Consider the following 17,427-nt stretch of genomic DNA (forward strand, 5'->3'; position numbering starts at 1 on the left):
TCGATGTGGGTGTCGTTTTATGGTGTTTTCGGGGTGAATTTTGTATCTTAATAAATCAATTTGGTTTTATATAATAATATTAACCTTACCACGTCACGCGAGCTGCTTTAGCAGCTCGCGCACCGAGCAAAACACTAGTCTATACTATATAACTATTAATTACCACTGACTCACTCATTGACATAATTGTTCTCCTAGAAAGAGACGGAAAATGATATAATGATGTAGGGGAGTTCTGTTCGGTTTCGGGAACCTTCTGGGGAAAAATTATGACATTTCGGAAAAACAAGATGGCGGCCGACGTGATTTTTGCAGCTCCTTTGTTTTTTTAGGGACTCCGTTCAAATTCGCAACTATTAAAGAATGTAGTAAACGATTAATGGGAAATGTCGAAAAAATTGGAAAAACAAGATGGCGGCCGAGTCGTAGCGTTTCAAAATTTTTGATTTTTCGACCCCGAACCGCGGCGCCACAGATCCGAGACGGGGTAGTCGAGGATAACTATTTTTTCGTGTTTCGCCCACGATTATCCTGTATTTTGACAGAATGGGAGTGGTTTTAAAAAATTCAAAATGGCGGCTGTCATGGCGGCTGTTTTGTTCGAGGTACGAAAAAACGCAATTTTAAAAGTTAAATATCTCAAAGTTGGCAACATCGGAGCGATTCGGCTTCTATGATGCGGTTGTACGTATAGACTCGAGGTATAGATCGGTGGGAAAAAATTACCCCATTTTTTGGAGAAATTTCAAGATTTTCGGGAAATTGTAAAAAATCGAAATACGCACTTTTAGCAAAATCCGAGTATGAGCGATTACGTGTTTTGCTCGTACAAATGATATTTGGGTATTTTTATCACCGAAGACTGGCAACACTGGAATTTATCAAAGAAAAAGTGATTTTTGGCATGGTCTTTTTCACGGTATCCCCTTTCGCGTGGGTGCGAGCGAGAGGAAAGATTGAAACGTCATCGGGAGCGGTATATCCTGTAGTTAATAGGAAAATTATGAAACCGTGTAAAATCTTTCTGTGAAACGAGTTGGCGGCCATTATGTATTTTCTTCAAATTTTCCGAAATTTTGATCACGTTTTTGATGCAGTTGGCAACATTTTGGAAAGTCGACATGTATCAATCGATTGTGTGACTCAACCAGCAGTATCGAAATATGTAAACAGTGTTGCCACATTTGGGGAGATTTTCGAGATTTTCCCCAAAAACTCCTCCTGTAAAATTTTGTATGAATTTTTTTTTTTTCACTGATGGTTTCGTATAGAAAACAAAAAAAAAATCGAGGAAAAATTTGGAAATAGCTGATGATCGAGGATGTCGGAGACGGGTGAAGGGTCCGCTCAAGGTATTGAAGATAGGTGGGGGGTGCTCGACCAAATGTCATTCATGACATCATCCAATTGCCAAAAAGCTGAAAAAAAATTCAAAATGGCGAAGAAAAGATGGCCGCCATACAAATTTCGCCGGCGTCCAGCTCGGAGGGTATAAAAGATGGAGGTGCGGTTTATTGGCAAAAGAGGATCAGGATCCAAAGGTCTACTCGATGAATAGAAAAAAAATTCAAAATGGCGGAATTTCTTTTCCCATACATTTTGTATGGCGAATATCGAATGTCTCATTCTCCTAGAAAGAGACAGAAAACGATACAATAATGTAGGGGAGATGTGTTCGGGTGGGGGAGGCAAGTAGGGAAAAATTATGACATTTCAGAAAAACAAGATGGCGGCCTATATGATTTTTGCAACTCTTTTGTTTTCCAACCGATTTCGTTGAAACTCGCAATCTTTAAAGAATGTAGGAAACGATTAATAGAAAAAGTGGAAAATTTTGGAAAAACAAGATGGCCGCCGTACAAATTTTGTCGGTGTCTATCTCGGAGGCTATAAAAGATGGAAGAGTGGTTTCTTGGCAAAAGATGATCAGGGTCCGAAGGTCTACTCGGTGGAACAAACTCTGCATGCTCACGGACCACTTTAGTGGTCCGCGCACCCACGCACCCTACTTTATTAACCTCAACTACCCCGTTTTTACAAAAAATGATATGGATGTCGTGTCGCATATCTCTGTAGGGGGGAAGACTAACTACTGCGTCTTCAGATAGCGAAGCAAATCGCCCAGATTCTAGTTATTTATTATGAATCTATTATTGCAATCTGTTATTGCAATCTGTTATTGCAATCTGTTATTGCAATCTGTTACTCTCACCTTCAATCCTGCCACTTGTAAGTGACCGATGTACCAGCCACTGGAAACCACTGTCCTTGACAGGCTAGTGTGCAACCGTGTCACCATCTGTAATATTTAATTTCAGCTATGATTCACACTGAATCCACTAAATGCCTTAAGCTTGTACAAGTAGAAAACACCAATGTTTGTACTGTCTACTTTATTGTCATAGATATAAGTTAATCACCATGAGAACAGGGGAGCGATCGTTTACATTGTTTCCATGCCTGGTGTTCGAACGCACGACAGGACGTTCGACCACCATCACGAATTTAAGGACTTAGCGTGTGTCAATAGCTACGGCAATCTACCCAACGGGATCATGCCGCTCTCGCCGTTCAGGGGGGCAACCTTCACAGCCTGAGAAAGTCCTACATTACCGGTAATGTGTCCAACGTCTTTTCGACCACCCCTGCGCCTGTGCGGCCTGGGAATTGGACAAGCCCTGCGTCTTTACGACCGGGAAACTCAAGCCCTGCGCCTGTGCGGCCGGGAAATTCATGATCAAGCTCGTATGGCACTGCAACAGAGCCGTGCTGTTCATCTGTCTCCTTATTACAACTAAGAGAAGCTCGCGGCATTAATAGGTAAACTTGAGGCACTTAGCTGATATGCATCTGCATGGATGACCTGGCGCTGCCGCCCGGTGACACAGCCCAGCACACATCATTCACATATATTCACACCAACGAATGTTACTAGCGTTGCAGCACGGTGACACAGTCCAACACGTATCATTCACACTAACAATTAACTAATATATGAAGTTAAGATATTTTGGCGCGTTCGGCGGCCATCAAACTCAGACATGTCGAAACTTGCATTCTTTGTTATACTAAAGGAAACCAAAGACATACTCACCATAGAGTATCGGTGTTGCTATATACAATATTTACATTCGCGGTTTCCGCGACACTCCCGCCGAGAACGGTTGATTACAACAAGGTAAGCAAATTGCGCGTCCATTCCCTTATCTTTTCAAGGGCTCGGACCGCTGCAACTCGCTTGTGACCAATGTCTTCGGATCGTTCTTCCGTATCCTCATTCGTTGTCATCAAATATTTGTCCCTCACATCAGAATCATCTCTCAGATCATTTACAACTCTATCCTTTTCCATGCTCTCAGTCTCTATGTCTACTTCATTATTTGCAACATCTGCTGTATTTTCCGTCTCATCTATGTTTTCAATTTGTCTCATTTCAATGTCATTATCATTTAACGTTTCCTTTTGTGCGTTCACCGATTCTATTATAACAGTATCTGGTGCAGTTACCAACTCTTTGGAAACTTCATTAGATAATTTTTGGACTTCAGAATATTGTTTTGCATCTTGAAGTATTGGTTCCCATTGGACACCGTCTTCTACTTCAAGCGGATATAAGTGAGCAATAGAACGAGTAAATATAGTGTCTCCTACTTTCACTTGAGCCACTCTCGTTAAACCATCAGAACTCTTAATTAAAGAAACTATTTTACCTACTTTCCAGCCTTCACGATTTTTATCTCCTTTCAACTGAACCAACTGGCCTTCTTTTGGGATAAGTTTTGAAGTCACACGTGGTTGTTTGAGCGAGTGACTGTATCTCTCACGTAAGCTCGGTAAGTAGCGATTACTAAACATTTCTTTAAATTCTTCTAACAGTATACGAGCTCTTCTCCAGCCCTGGACTAAGTTGGTCTTTGTCGATGTCCCTTGCAATGGAATGTTATCTGATGCTGTTTCTACACTGATACATCTATCCATTTGTAGAAAATCCGCAGGTGTCAGGACATGTTCTAGCTCTGAATCTACGGCTGTCAATGGTCTGGTGTTTATTATTGCTTCTATTTCCTTAACTATTGTTGCAAGTTGATTATCCTTTAAAAGATGCTTTTGAAGTGTTCTTCGCATACAATGTTTTACGAGTCCTACGAGCCGTTCGTAAAATCCTCCATACCAAGGTGCGAGTTCAGGTATGAATCGCCATTTTATTTTATTTTTAACACAGTATGCATTGGAAACTATATCAGCTATTAATTTGAAATGTAATGCGTTATCTGATGTAATTAGAGTTGGTACTCCTCTGGTCGCAATCATTCGCCTCAGAGCGAGTAAACCTTCTTCAGCTGACAAATCGTCTACCACTTCTAAGTGTACTGCTCTAACTGCCAAACATGTTAATAAGCATATCCATCTTTTGCTCGTTCCTCCTTCTGTTTTAACTAACACTGGTCCCAGATAGTCAATACCAGTAAATGTAAATGGTTTGCTATAATTTACCCTTTCATGTGGTAATGCAGGTATGTGTGGTGCTTTGAATGGTCCACCTCCATGTTTCACGCAACGTGGACATTTTTCCAACTTCTTTCGAACTTCACGTTTGCCTTGTGGTATCCAGTACTTCTGACGAATCAGGCTCAGAGTATGATTGACACCCACATGATAGTTCTTTTCATGTGTTTTTCTTATAATTTTATCAGTGAAATCACAACCTTTAGGTATAAGTATGGGGTACCGTTTGTCGAAAGACCATTCAGCATATTGAAGCCTACCCTTACATCGTAAAATTCCGTCAACGTCCTTGAACACTCCCAAATTACGACTGAGACTTGTTTCTTTACCATTTACTTCTTCTTTGAAGTATTCAGCTTGTATTTTCTTAATTTCATTTATGCTGTTATCCAGACATTCAGTCTCTACTTCTTGTTCTTTAGATGCGTTGTCTTGTCTGTTGTCATCTATAGAATCTTCCAATTCTATTACCTCTGGAACCTGTTCTTGAACCTCATTGGTGTTCATCTGACCTTCTACTTCCGTTTGTGAACAACTTTGCGTGTCACTAGTCTTCGTCAGACCCTCCCCAACTAAAAAAGTATCGATATTGAATTTCCCTGACCAACTGTCAGGTCTCTTAAGCAAAAAATTTGGTCCATTTAACCATTTCTCTTGATCCTCCTTTGCGCTTGTTGATCTGGTAGCAACATCAGCAGGATTCAGTTCTGACGGTACGTATTTGACGATTAAATTTTTATTTTGTTTGATCTCATTGATCCTTCTGGCAACAAATGGTGTTAGTAATTTAGTTGAGTTAATCCAATCAATAACAATTTAACTGTCTGTCCATAATACTTGTTTAGTTATATTAAAATCAATGAATTTAAGAACATATTGTATTAATCGGCTTCCAATCAATACGCCCAACAGCTCTAAACGAGGGATTTTTAGATTTTCTTGGTCTTTTATCGGTACTAATCTCGATTTTCCAATAACAAAACTTTTCTGATCATTTCCAACGATATAAACTACAGCTGCATAGGCTCTTGTTGAAGAGTCCGTGAAACAATGAATTTCAAAGTCGTTACATTGAGGATTCTTCATATAGCATCTAGCTAAACTTATTTCCTTGACTCCTTCCAAGTCTTCTTGAATATCCTTCCATTTTTCAACGATATCCTTGGGTAATGGTGAGTCCCATTTTATTTTCATCTTCCACAGGTCCTGCAGTAAGATTTTAGCAGCTAACAGAGTGGGAACTATAAATCCACATGGATCGAAATAAGATGCAACGCTTTTCAGAATACCTCTTTTGGTATTAGCATTGTTTATAATTTTGTTGGTCCTCAAGTGTAATGTATCATCCTTTATATGCCAGTCTAGACCCAATACTTTTACTATCTCTTCTGGACAACAATCAGGTATTTGTTGTATGAAATCCGTTGAATTAGAACTCCATTGTCTCAAGTTCATTGAGATTTCTTGGAATGCCTCCTTTGAGTTTCTATATAACTCTTCGACTTCCTTTGCAGTGTTGGCTCCAGTCACAACGTTGTCTACATAAATGTCATTTGCTAATTTTCTAACACTTTTATTTTTGGCGTTCATCAGATGATGTTTGATTGTAGCATTTAAAATAAATGGGCTGGATATTATTCCAAATGGAACGCGAGTGAATCTAAGGTAAAGAAGATTATCTTTTGTTACTGGTTTTTTGGTATCTTTTAACCATAGAAATCTTGTGACATCTCTGTCCTGTTCTTTAAGTCCAATTTGTAGAAATGCCTTTTCAACATCAGCTGTTATTCCAACCTTATAACATCTAAATTTAATTAGTAATCCTGTTAAATCTTCTAATAATAGTGGTCCACAATAAAGATATTGATTTAAACTCTTGTTATCTTTGGTCTTTGCTGAAGCGTCGTATACGATTCTCAAAGGTTTTCCCGGTGTCAACACTCCATGAAATGGTATGTAATGTATTGGATGATCCTTTTCCTCTGTGTTTGGGACTTCTTCAATGATTTCATTTTCCAGTTGTTCTCTTAATGTTTGATCATATATTGTTAGAGTTTTAGAGTCTGATCTTTTAACTAAACTTACTAGACGTCCGAACGCTAATCCAAAATTAGATGGTAAGTCTGTTGGATAGTCGTTCCATGGCCAACTAATATAATATCTGTTATCTCTGTACTCAGTTGTTTCATTGAAGTGTTTGATAGCTTCTTCATCGCGACTTAATTTTGGTGAATCGGTGATTCCAATCGACTCCAAATCCCACAAACGTTTTAAGTCTCCATTGTCTAATGGTGGATCTGGTTGATTCAGTCTGACTTCACATGAAGATTGACAATATGTCAATACTGACAGTTGTTCAACTGTGTTGTTATTCTCTGAAATTTTGCCCGAAAGCATCCATCCGAATTCCGATTCAATGAGGTATAAGTCTTCTGCAATACGAACCTTCTTCGTTGACATAATCGTGTAATAATAATCATTTCCTAGTAAAATGTCTACTCTGTCTGACAATGTACCATTATCTGCTAAGATGTAATTTTCCTTGATCTTGCAGTCAAGTAAGTCCTCTTCTGGATGTGGAACTCCCTGAGATATTGAAGGTACTACGTTGGCACATACAGTCCTAATCGCTTTACTCTGTGTAACTAACCTTACTTTAACTAATGGACTTTCTATTTCCTTGGGCTTCTGTGCTCCAAACGTAAATATTGAAAGATTATTTTGCTCTTCAACTGGAAGATTCAAATCCTTGGCAATCCTTTCAGTGATATAGCTCCTTTGACTACCACAATCCATTAGAATTCGACATAGTTTTGTATTATTACCATATCCTCGAACTTCAACCACCGCAGTCTGCAATAAAGTAGTTCCCTTTCTACTGGTGTGCATTACACTAGTGCTGGTTGATCCTTTCTGTTCCGGTTTTTCTTGAAATTTACTAGGACATAACGATTGATGATGAGACCCTTGTTTCTCACAAAATTCACATTTCCTTTTTACTGTGCATTTACGCATTATGTGTCCTGGTTTAAAACAAATAAAACATCTACCTCTCAATCTAGCTTTCCTTTCTTCAATGGTTCTTGCTTTGGTACAATCTTTATTGTTATGGTGTTCCCCACAGAAAATACATGACCATCTTCTTTTCTTTTCTTTAGTAAATTTGCTATAACCACTTCTTTCTGTTTCAAATTTTCTTTTAGTTGAGAAGGTTTTCTCTCTCTGATACCTATTGTTCACTTTAGGTTTAAAATTGTTCCAACGGCCTTTATTATGTTTGAATTCATTAGTATTATTCATCTTAGAAGAATGTCCTTTGTTTTGAAGAACAGTTTCCTTTACATGTAAAGTTTCCACAGTGTATTGTGGCGCTCCTTCCATGGTACTTTCCTGAGTTATCATTCGTGCTTCCTCTTTAACTGAGATCACTCTTGAAAGTTGTGTCAATATGTCTTCGACTGACTCTGTCCGGTCAGAGTCCAATCTTATTTTCATTTCATAGATAATCTCAGTTGGAAACTTTTCCATAATAAGAAATCGCATTTGATTGGAATTGGTATTTTCTCCCATAGATTGAAGTACTCGGAGATGTCGTTCTATCTCATCCAACGTTCCTTTACAATCCTCCATCTTTTCCGCTCGCTTGATTTTCTTTAGAGCGTTATGATGCGCATATACAATTTCATTTTCTTTCCCATATCGAGCCTTTAAAGTATTGACAGCAATCTGATAATTTCGATTTGTTGTTTCAAGTCCATCTATAAGTCTAGCAGCATCTCCTTTGAGAGAACTTTTGAGATACAGCAACTTGTCGACATCATTCAATTTTCTTCGGTTCATGTTTGATGTGAACTGATCCCAAAATTGGTGCCATTCAAGCAAATTACCACTAAACTCTGGTAAATGCAAATCTGGTAGTTTGCTGTATGATGAATAATCACTTGGCTGAGGTAACATCACTGACTTCTCACTCTTCATGGCTAATCTTGCCTCTAGCTCTGCTAAATTTTCTTCACCTCGAAGTTGATCATTAGTCAAATCTGATATCTCGTCTGGATTAGGGTCGTTACAAATTTTGAAATAATTATATAATTCCGTGGTAAACCGAGATAAAATTGCTTTCAATTTAGACCTAACAATCCTTGCTGATTCTAAGTTTTCATCATTTTCATGAAGAGTTTGACATAAATTGAGAGCTTGATCCGAGAGAGATTTCACTTCTTTGACAAAAGTGGACAAACGATTTAAGAGTATTTCTTCCATTTTGCAGTCAATTATTCTGGAAGTATGATTTAGGCTAGGTATAATAACCTACAATAAACATAGGTAAGTATATAATAACCTATCATCAGGTATACACACTTACTCACATTTTAAATAAGTCACACACACACAAGACATTCATCTTTAGGCCAACGGCACAAGTACTTTGAAAAGTAAAAATATTTCTCATACATGAGTTACCCAAAATTCTACTCTATGTCACTAGCACAGGTACTTAGTCAGATAAGAATGTTTAAGCCTTTAACTATAGTAGTTGTTACTATTAACTTAATTTATTAATATAGAATTAAGTTATTTCCATATTATTGAAAATTGAAACACCAAGTACATTATTTTAGTTATAACACTTAAGATATACAGGTACCGTCCATGTAGGTATGTATCACCATAAACTCATAATCAAGACAATGAAAAACAAATATAAAAATATTTTGAGAATTTGTTGTTATAGTTCATGCTAACTGTACACCCTATAGCATTAACTTTAATTTTAATTCCTTTTTAGAAAAATTACTTTTGAAATATTGATTTACTTATTGCATGGAATCTGAGAGCAATAATAATAAGCAATATCTGCCATTATTTAATATTTAAAATCATTCATGGACACTGTATCTCTAAACATAAAACTTCCACTAAATTCTACAAGTCAACTTGAAACTATTTTTTCAACTCAGGTAAATTGTTCTTGCAACCATATAAAGATAATAAAATTTTGTAATTATCTAACTTTGATAAATAAAGTATGTATATGCATACATACAAACAATTATTCATCCAGTACTGTGAGTCAAGTTGTACTTCTGGATATTGTCTTACACATGGATAATTAGGTTTAATTTCAGTTTAGTTAGCTAGCATAAGGGTAATTAATTGTAACTTTCGTTTGAAAGTACTACTGTTCCTATAACTATAATATATCCAAAACTTACCTTTTACTAATTTCTGTAAGCACTTAGAAGTAAAATACTGATCGTGACCTCGTGTAGTTGCCTAAAACAAGTACATATTCACGTTTAATTACACTAATACTGTGACTTGAAAATTTGTGGCGAGTCTTACAACGAACTTCCGATATGTCTGAATTCAAATATCTAACCGACCATCTCGCTAACTTGTTCGAATCTAGTCACATTATTGAAGTGAGTTAAGATCTATTAACACTCAACAGCATGTTCCTTCATTAAGTAATTAAAATCTTTACTAAATATAAACACAACTCATATAATAATGTTCCTATATGAAAATTTTCATAAGTAATTTGATCTTCGATTTGACCGTGCAAATAAACTTTTCATCACAAAACTCGACATGAATAGCGTGCTCAAATTATCAAACGATAGAAATATAATGGTCGTCTTATAATGTACAAAACGAATGTGCTTACCCGTTTAATCATATTAACTTTATACTGATTCAGCGTTTTTTATGGTTTTCCAAACTCGCATCTCTTTGTAAGAACTAAGAAAAATAAAAATGGCCGATGTCTGATACAGGATCGAACTTGAACTTGTGTATTTACGCGGCAAATTTGAAATATGATACTCAACTCTTTTATCTTTACGTACGGATTCCGAAATTTATCTCAAAATTAATCTTATAATTAATCCTCTTTATTAAACTAAATTACTTGTCTATTTATACGTTTTACCACATTTAATAAATGTAATGACTAAAAAGTCTATCGTCCACAGACTCCACAGCTCACTATATATTGATATACTCTATGACCATAGATTAACTAGTAGTCTATGTTTCATGAATAAAGCTTAGCGTACATCACGCATTCATAACCATAATATCATAGACAAAGAGTATAATATACCCATCACCTATGTTTTAACTTTTAACCCTAGACGCCATTTTCTAATTACCACGTCCGGTTCAACCAATCAATCGTTCAATCAATCAACTTTCATTTATCTAAAAAATCACACTAAAATGATTCTGCATTCATACTATCTGCGTAAAATATTCCCATCATAATATTATTACGTAACCAATCTCAATTTTATAAGCAAATAGCTCATTTTACTATGAGACAGACTCGACGATCTTAGTTTCGTTAGCGAATGATACGTGGCGTTGAGAGTAACAAATTGCAATTTCTCAATAAACACGAATTAAGAATATTTTGAATTCTTAAAATTGGCAAATATTTGATTTGCAACAAATCCCAGCACCTCCACCATGTCGCATATCTCTGTAGGGGGGAAGACTAACTACTGCGTCTTCAGATAGCGAAGCAAATCGCCCAGATTCTAGTTATTTATTATGAATCTATTATTGCAATCTGTTATTGCAATCTGTTATTGCAATCTGTTATTGCAATCTGTTACTCTCACCTTCAATCCTGCCACTTGTAAGTGACCGATGTACCAGCCACTGGAAACCACTGTCCTTGACAGGCTAGTGTGCAACCGTGTCACCATCTGTAATATTTAATTTCAGCTATGATTCACACTGAATCCACTAAATGCCTTAAGCTTGTACAAGTAGAAAACACCAATGTTTGTACTGTCTACTTTATTGTCATAGATATAAGTTAATCACCATGAGAACAGGGGAGCGATCGTTTACATTGTTTCCATGCCTGGTGTTCGAACGCACGACAGGACGTTCGACCACCATCACGAATTTAAGGACTTAGCGTGTGTCAATAGCTACGGCAATCTACCCAACGGGATCATGCCGCTCTCGCCGTTCAGGGGGGCAACCTTCACAGCCTGAGAAAGTCCTACATTACCGGTAATGTGTCCAACGTCTTTTCGACCACCCCTGCGCCTGTGCGGCCTGGGAATTGGACAAGCCCTGCGTCTTTACGACCGGGAAACTCAAGCCCTGCGCCTGTGCGGCCGGGAAATTCATGATCAAGCTCGTATGGCACTGCAACAGAGCCGTGCTGTTCATCTGTCTCCTTATTACAACTAAGAGAAGCTCGCGGCATTAATAGGTAAACTTGAGGCACTTAGCTGATATGCATCTGCATGGATGACCTGGCGCTGCCGCCCGGTGACACAGCCCAGCACACATCATTCACATATATTCACACCAACGAATGTTACTAGCGTTGCAGCACGGTGACACAGTCCAACACGTATCATTCACACTAACAATTAACTAATATATGAAGTTAAGATATTTTGGCGCGTTCGGCGGCCATCAAACTCAGACATGTCGAAACTTGCATTCTTTGTTATACTAAAGGAAACCAAAGACATACTCACCATAGAGTATCGGTGTTGCTATATACAATATTTACATTCGCGGTTTCCGCGACATGTCGTTTTCAGAGTTTTCCAGGGTGCTGATTTTGATAACGACATTTATTTTGAAATCCAAGATGGCAGACATGCATTTTTTAAGAAAAAATCGATATGGGTGTCGTTTTACGGGTTTTTCGGGGTGAATTGTGCATCTTAATAAATAAATTCAACCGAACCACGTCACGCGAGCTGCTTTAGCAGCTCGCGCACCGAGCGAAACACTAGTATAATATAATAGTAAACATAGCATGTCTATACAGTGTCATTGGCAGTGGCGTTTAGATTGAGTATAGAGCCATTTACAGATTTTATGTTCTAAAAATGTAATAAAACCGGCCAAGTGCGAGTCAGACTCGCGCACTGAGGGTTCCGTACTCGGTTTTAACCGTATTCAGAATGGCAGTCGCACACCAGAAAACGCAGCGTTGGAATACCCTCTATGTTTTCAGATGAAATCAAACTACATTCCCTAAGAACCGCTGGACATCAATTTATAGCACAGAAGTGAAGAGAAAAGTAAGGACTTCAAGATACTTATGTCCAGCATGCAGGGTCTATAGATTGTAGTGACTATGACAGTTAGCAGCTTAGTGTGTCTCTACATCAAAGAACATGATGAATAATAAAATTTGCATAAAAACCACAGCAAAAAAGCTATCATAAGAATTTTACGATAAAACCAACATAAATTTAGTTCAATTTGAAAGGGATTAGCTATCTTGGGGAAACTTTGATGCTTAATATCTCCAAGGATTTCGAGTTAGACGTTTGGTTATGACAATTTCAAAGATGCTATCTTATCAAGTTATAACTTATAAAAGCTTTTAGATATTTTTAGAAATTGATTAAAGGCTCTGGGCTGCTTTTATGTTTTCCTGTAGTTCGTATTTTCTTGTGATCAAAATTGTTCTTTAATTAACAAGTATTGCCATGTTAGGATAGATTTACATTATGAGTGGCAGCAAACCAATATCATCATAATCATCATCATGATCAACTCATCGCCGGCTCACTACTGAGGACGGGTCTCCTCTAAGTAAGAGAAAGGTTTGGCCATAGTGCACCATGCTGGCCAAGTGCAGATTGGCAGCCTTCACACACCCTTGAGAACATTATGGAGCTTTCAGGCATGCGGGTTTTCTCACGTATCAATCAACATACACACACGTACTTACCAACATGGGTGTATGATTATATGTATTTATGTATATGTATTTATATAGGTATGTATTAGATAATATAGCAGCATATGCACTTATATTATAATGTGCTAAATTATGTAGCATACTTAAATAACTAATGCTACATAATTTAGCTTTGGTAAACTGACCTTTACTACCGCTTCATATTCCTGGAAGCTTTATAATCTGTAATTGGTGCAAGATATTATAGAGCTGGATCTTTATGAGATAAGTTTCTTTGTTCTGTTCTACATAAATTATGTTGGGTTTGTTGTGGAGATCTATAGGTAGCTGAAGGATTTGAGCATAATACCTAATATAAATTAACTGACTCACCCCTGCCAGAGTGAACTAGAGTGAGGAGACCCTCAGTTTTGAACCTGAATCGATATCTGACAAATATTGTATGTCGCGAACTGTGAACATGATAGCGAGAAACTTACTTACCGATAGCGAACTTCATGCTGGAGAGCTTCTGCGTGTTCATCGTAAAAGCGTAAGCCACAAGGGCAGGTATAATTTAACTAATTTTACAAGTTATTAAATGAATGTTCTCTCATATTGTGCTTGCGTGAGGACATAAGTCACAAACGTAGAGGCTTGCTTATCAAGAGTTTTAATCTTTTAAATAACCGAACTGCAATATTAATTTGATAAAGGTGCAATTGCTATTGCAACCACTCAATCATAATGGCTTATAAATAAACTACATTCAATAAATAAATTTATTATCTTGATCAATACTTTCAATTCAAACAAATTCTTTAAAAATAAATCGAAAAGTCGAGTTGAAATTTGACAAGCACGTCGTGTGGTTTGAATGACGATATCTGATAATAAATAATACAACTAAGCGTCTCTGATAATGCAGTGTGATGTGGACAGTAGAACTCTATGATGGCATATTATGGAAGTAGTAGGTATTTATCTATGGTAGATTTTTATTCAACTGTATCACTTGGCCACAAGTCTTTATGGATAGGGTGGTAACTAGTTTCCACCAAAACTTCCCACAAGACCGGACCAGAGACAATTTAGAAATTATCCAAATTATCCATGCCAGGATTGAAACTCTGTGTCTCCCACTCGTAAGATAATAGCGGTCACCATTGCGCTAGGGAAGTTTAAACAAAGTTATCAGCTTAAATCTGTTCCAGAGTATTGGGAACTGCTATAAATTATTAAGTTTAGTCTAGTTTTAAATGTCGTATCAGTGATTGCAAAGAACCCGTAAAAGAATTGAAACCAGCAATCGTTTTGTCTGGTTGCATCATTAATTAAAGTTAGTGACGTAACTACTAGCAAATCCCTCTGGAATCTATCGTTGAAGAACGTGGAATGATAATAAATTAAATGTGGTATTTTTTAAAGGATATAAAAACTCCTCAACTTACATTTAAACTCAACTTAAAGATTATATTTTTTTCAACCATTTGCCTTGCCCACGTGAACTAAGGTATTTAAAAAAATACGATGGCATTTATTAAAATTCTGACCTTTTGCTACTATTCTAAACGAAAGACAAGTTTAATGGGTCACGATATCAAGATCCGTCTCCATCGAAAATGTCAGCATTGAAGTTGTTCAGGAATACAACTATATAGGTAACAAAATATATAACATAAGCATAATTTTTACTGATCCGTACCTGAAAAAGAAAAAAAGAACCATTATTAGGATCACTTCGTTTTTTATGTGCCTGTCGTGTCTGTCAAGACCCATCAAGAAAACCAAAATCTATATAGGATACTTCCCGTAGCCCTAGAATCATGAAATTTGGCAGGTACCATATAATGTAGCAATACATAGCACAAGTAAAGGGAAAAATCCGAAAATCGTGAATTTTTGGTACATCACAAAAAAGTGTTTAATCCATCGATGGTTTAATCACCTTTCATGTGTGACTTGCACTTAACCGATTTTTTAATAGTCAATAATAATATAGTAACAATACCTTTTGATTTCAAGTTTACGTGCAACCAGATGCAACATAGCTCATGTAAGAGGTGCAACCAATGAATTATTACGTATGTAATAATTTCTCAAAGGGTGCAACCCTATATTATTAGATTTCATTGTAATGTTTTCAATTAAAAATCTAATTATAAAAAAAAGAAGTTTCTCAATGTTTTTCTTGAATCTCAGTACAGTGCACGAGTTCCTGAGATAAAACCTGGCTTCTGAACTAATTTAACTTGCTTCAGCTCTGACATTTAACTTATAGTTCTTTCTTACCTATTTTTTTGTTTTCCAATCCAATTATTGATTCCACTATATTATGACACTTTAAAGTGATCATATTTCATTGTAATATAAGTAGACTGTGTATAATCCTGCATTTTCATACTATTATTATAATTGCGAAAGGTTTTTGTTTGTTAATTATCTTTTTACAGCTAAGCTACACAAGATATTTTAATCTTTGGCAAAGATATAGCTTGCATCTTGGAGACAGATCCAGTATATTATTATTTACTTTCTATCTTGGATAATTAAAGAATTCCTATAGGACATTTCAAAAGCCTTCAAGCTTTTTGAAGTCGCACGCGGATGAAGTTGCGGACATTAGGCGATAATTTTTTTTTTTCATATTATAAAAGTTAGCTCTTGACTGCGATCTCACCTGGTGGTGAGTAATGATGCATTATAAGATGGAAATGGGCTAACTTGCAAGGGGGATTTTTACTTAACCCACACTTCTTATTCGTTTCTACGTTAACACTACTTAGTTTTATCATACTTACCTTCATTTTAATCATATTTTTAGAGTACCTAACGTGTGGCAAGACACCGGACGAATGAAACTGGCACTGATCAATTTACAACCCCTCGGGCGCTAACCCGGAGTGCCATTGGTGAAATAAATGAAAAGTAGCTTAACTTGTTATGAGATAGACGTGATCTAGTTAAAAATTAATATTTTTACAAAAAAACTTGTTAGCATTTGGTTGTGGTCAGCGCAAACAGACACAGCGGAGTGGAGGTGAGTATTGGTGATAACAAAGAAATAAGAAAGAAAAACATTTATTTCTTAAATTCGGTCCGTGAGACTACTAGCATCCGCCTTCAGCACCACATCTCCAGAGCATCAATCTTCTTCTTCTCGAACAGTCGCAAAGTCCACGTCTCTGCAGCGTATAAAAATATGGGAAAAATAAATGTTTGAACAAGCCATATTTTCTTCAGCTTATCCATAGAAGTTCTCACTATCAGCATATGTCGCTTTACTTCTTCGCCGCAACCTCCTTGTTCGAAATCAAAGCTCCAAGATATAGGATAGGACGACCTCGCAGTTCACGATCTGAGTAACTTCGGGCGAATTATTGTTGGCTCGATCTAAAATCATTTTCTTTGTTTTACTGCGGTTAATCTTTAATCCGAACTCTATGTACTCTCACGCGCTCCATTTTAAGAAGTAGTTCTTACATATAACGAGCACTGGTCACAAATAAGGTCGCAAATTTAACACCTTGTAGCCTCCAATAGCAACACCGTCCGTCCAGTCTTCAAGAGTTAGGTATACGTATTATGAGTTCGGTGTAAGCATTAAACAAGAGCGGTGGTATTACGCACCCTTGGCAAACGCCTACGCTGGGATGGAAGGAAGTCTTTTGACAAAACGTCCTCCGTCCGCATAGATGCAGTTCCATCTTCATAAATGCGTCTGAGAAGATGAACTAAGTGCTACGGTGTACCCATGTCTAGCAAATCATTCTACAGTTTAGGCCATCTCACAGAGTCAAACGCCTTCAAGAAGTCAACAAAGCAGATGTACCTATGTCGGCTTGTTGAACTCTCGTGCCTTCTCTATAATCTGGCGAACAATAAGGATCTGATTTTATAACTAAGACTTGGTTATCGCGGCGTCTCCTCCACTTAAGCATTAAAGCCAACATGTCTCAAGCAGAAGAAGCGCCGCCGGAATAAATTATGTCATTTAAATCCATACTCCATACTTACTAATATTATAAATGCGAAAGCATGTCTGTCTATCTGTCTGTCTGTCTGTTTGTCTTCTACCTTTTCATGACCCAACAGTTTAACCGATTCTGACAAAATTTGGTACAGAGTTATCCCGGGGACGGACAAAGGCTACTTTTTATCCCGGATAATTAAAGAGTTCCCACGGGATTCCTAAAGACCCGTCCGCTCAACCGATTTGTATGAAATTTGGTACCGAGGTACCTTGC

At 37.1% G+C, this 17,427-nt stretch overlaps 2 protein-coding genes across 2 annotated transcripts; both read right to left on the minus strand.

Moving 5' to 3' along the window:
• Positions 1–2,209: 2,209 nt before the first annotated feature.
• LOC123867480 lies at positions 2,210–5,099 on the minus strand. Its single transcript, XM_045909525.1, has 2 exons — positions 3,095–5,099; positions 2,210–2,299 (listed from the first exon to the last, which is right to left on the minus strand). The coding sequence occupies exon 1, from the start codon at positions 5,011–5,013 to the stop codon at positions 3,169–3,171; it is 1,845 nt and encodes a 614-aa protein (XP_045765481.1). The 5' UTR covers positions 5,014–5,099; the 3' UTR covers positions 2,210–2,299; positions 3,095–3,168.
• Positions 5,100–5,134: 35 nt separating this feature from the next.
• LOC123867476 lies at positions 5,135–9,776 on the minus strand. The gene is made up of 2 exons (XM_045909521.1): positions 9,723–9,776; positions 5,135–8,785 (listed from the first exon to the last, which is right to left on the minus strand). Exon 2 carries the CDS (start codon positions 8,767–8,769, stop codon positions 5,323–5,325), a length of 3,447 nt encoding a protein of 1,148 aa, XP_045765477.1. The 5' UTR covers positions 8,770–8,785; positions 9,723–9,776; the 3' UTR covers positions 5,135–5,322.
• Positions 9,777–17,427: the final 7,651 nt, after the last annotated feature.

The sequence above is a fragment of the Maniola jurtina genome, chromosome 8 (assembly GCF_905333055.1).
Source record: "Maniola jurtina chromosome 8, ilManJurt1.1, whole genome shotgun sequence".
Lineage (NCBI taxonomy): Eukaryota > Metazoa > Arthropoda > Insecta > Lepidoptera > Nymphalidae > Maniola > Maniola jurtina.

Excerpts from the sequence above, each read along its gene's own strand:
- LOC123867480 (XM_045909525.1), bottom strand. The coding sequence starts at position 5,013 with ATGAACACCAATGAGGTTCAAGAACAGGTTCCAGAGGTAATAGAATTG.
- LOC123867476 (XM_045909521.1), bottom strand. The coding sequence starts at position 8,769 with ATGGAAGAAATACTCTTAAATCGTTTGTCCACTTTTGTCAAAGAAGTG.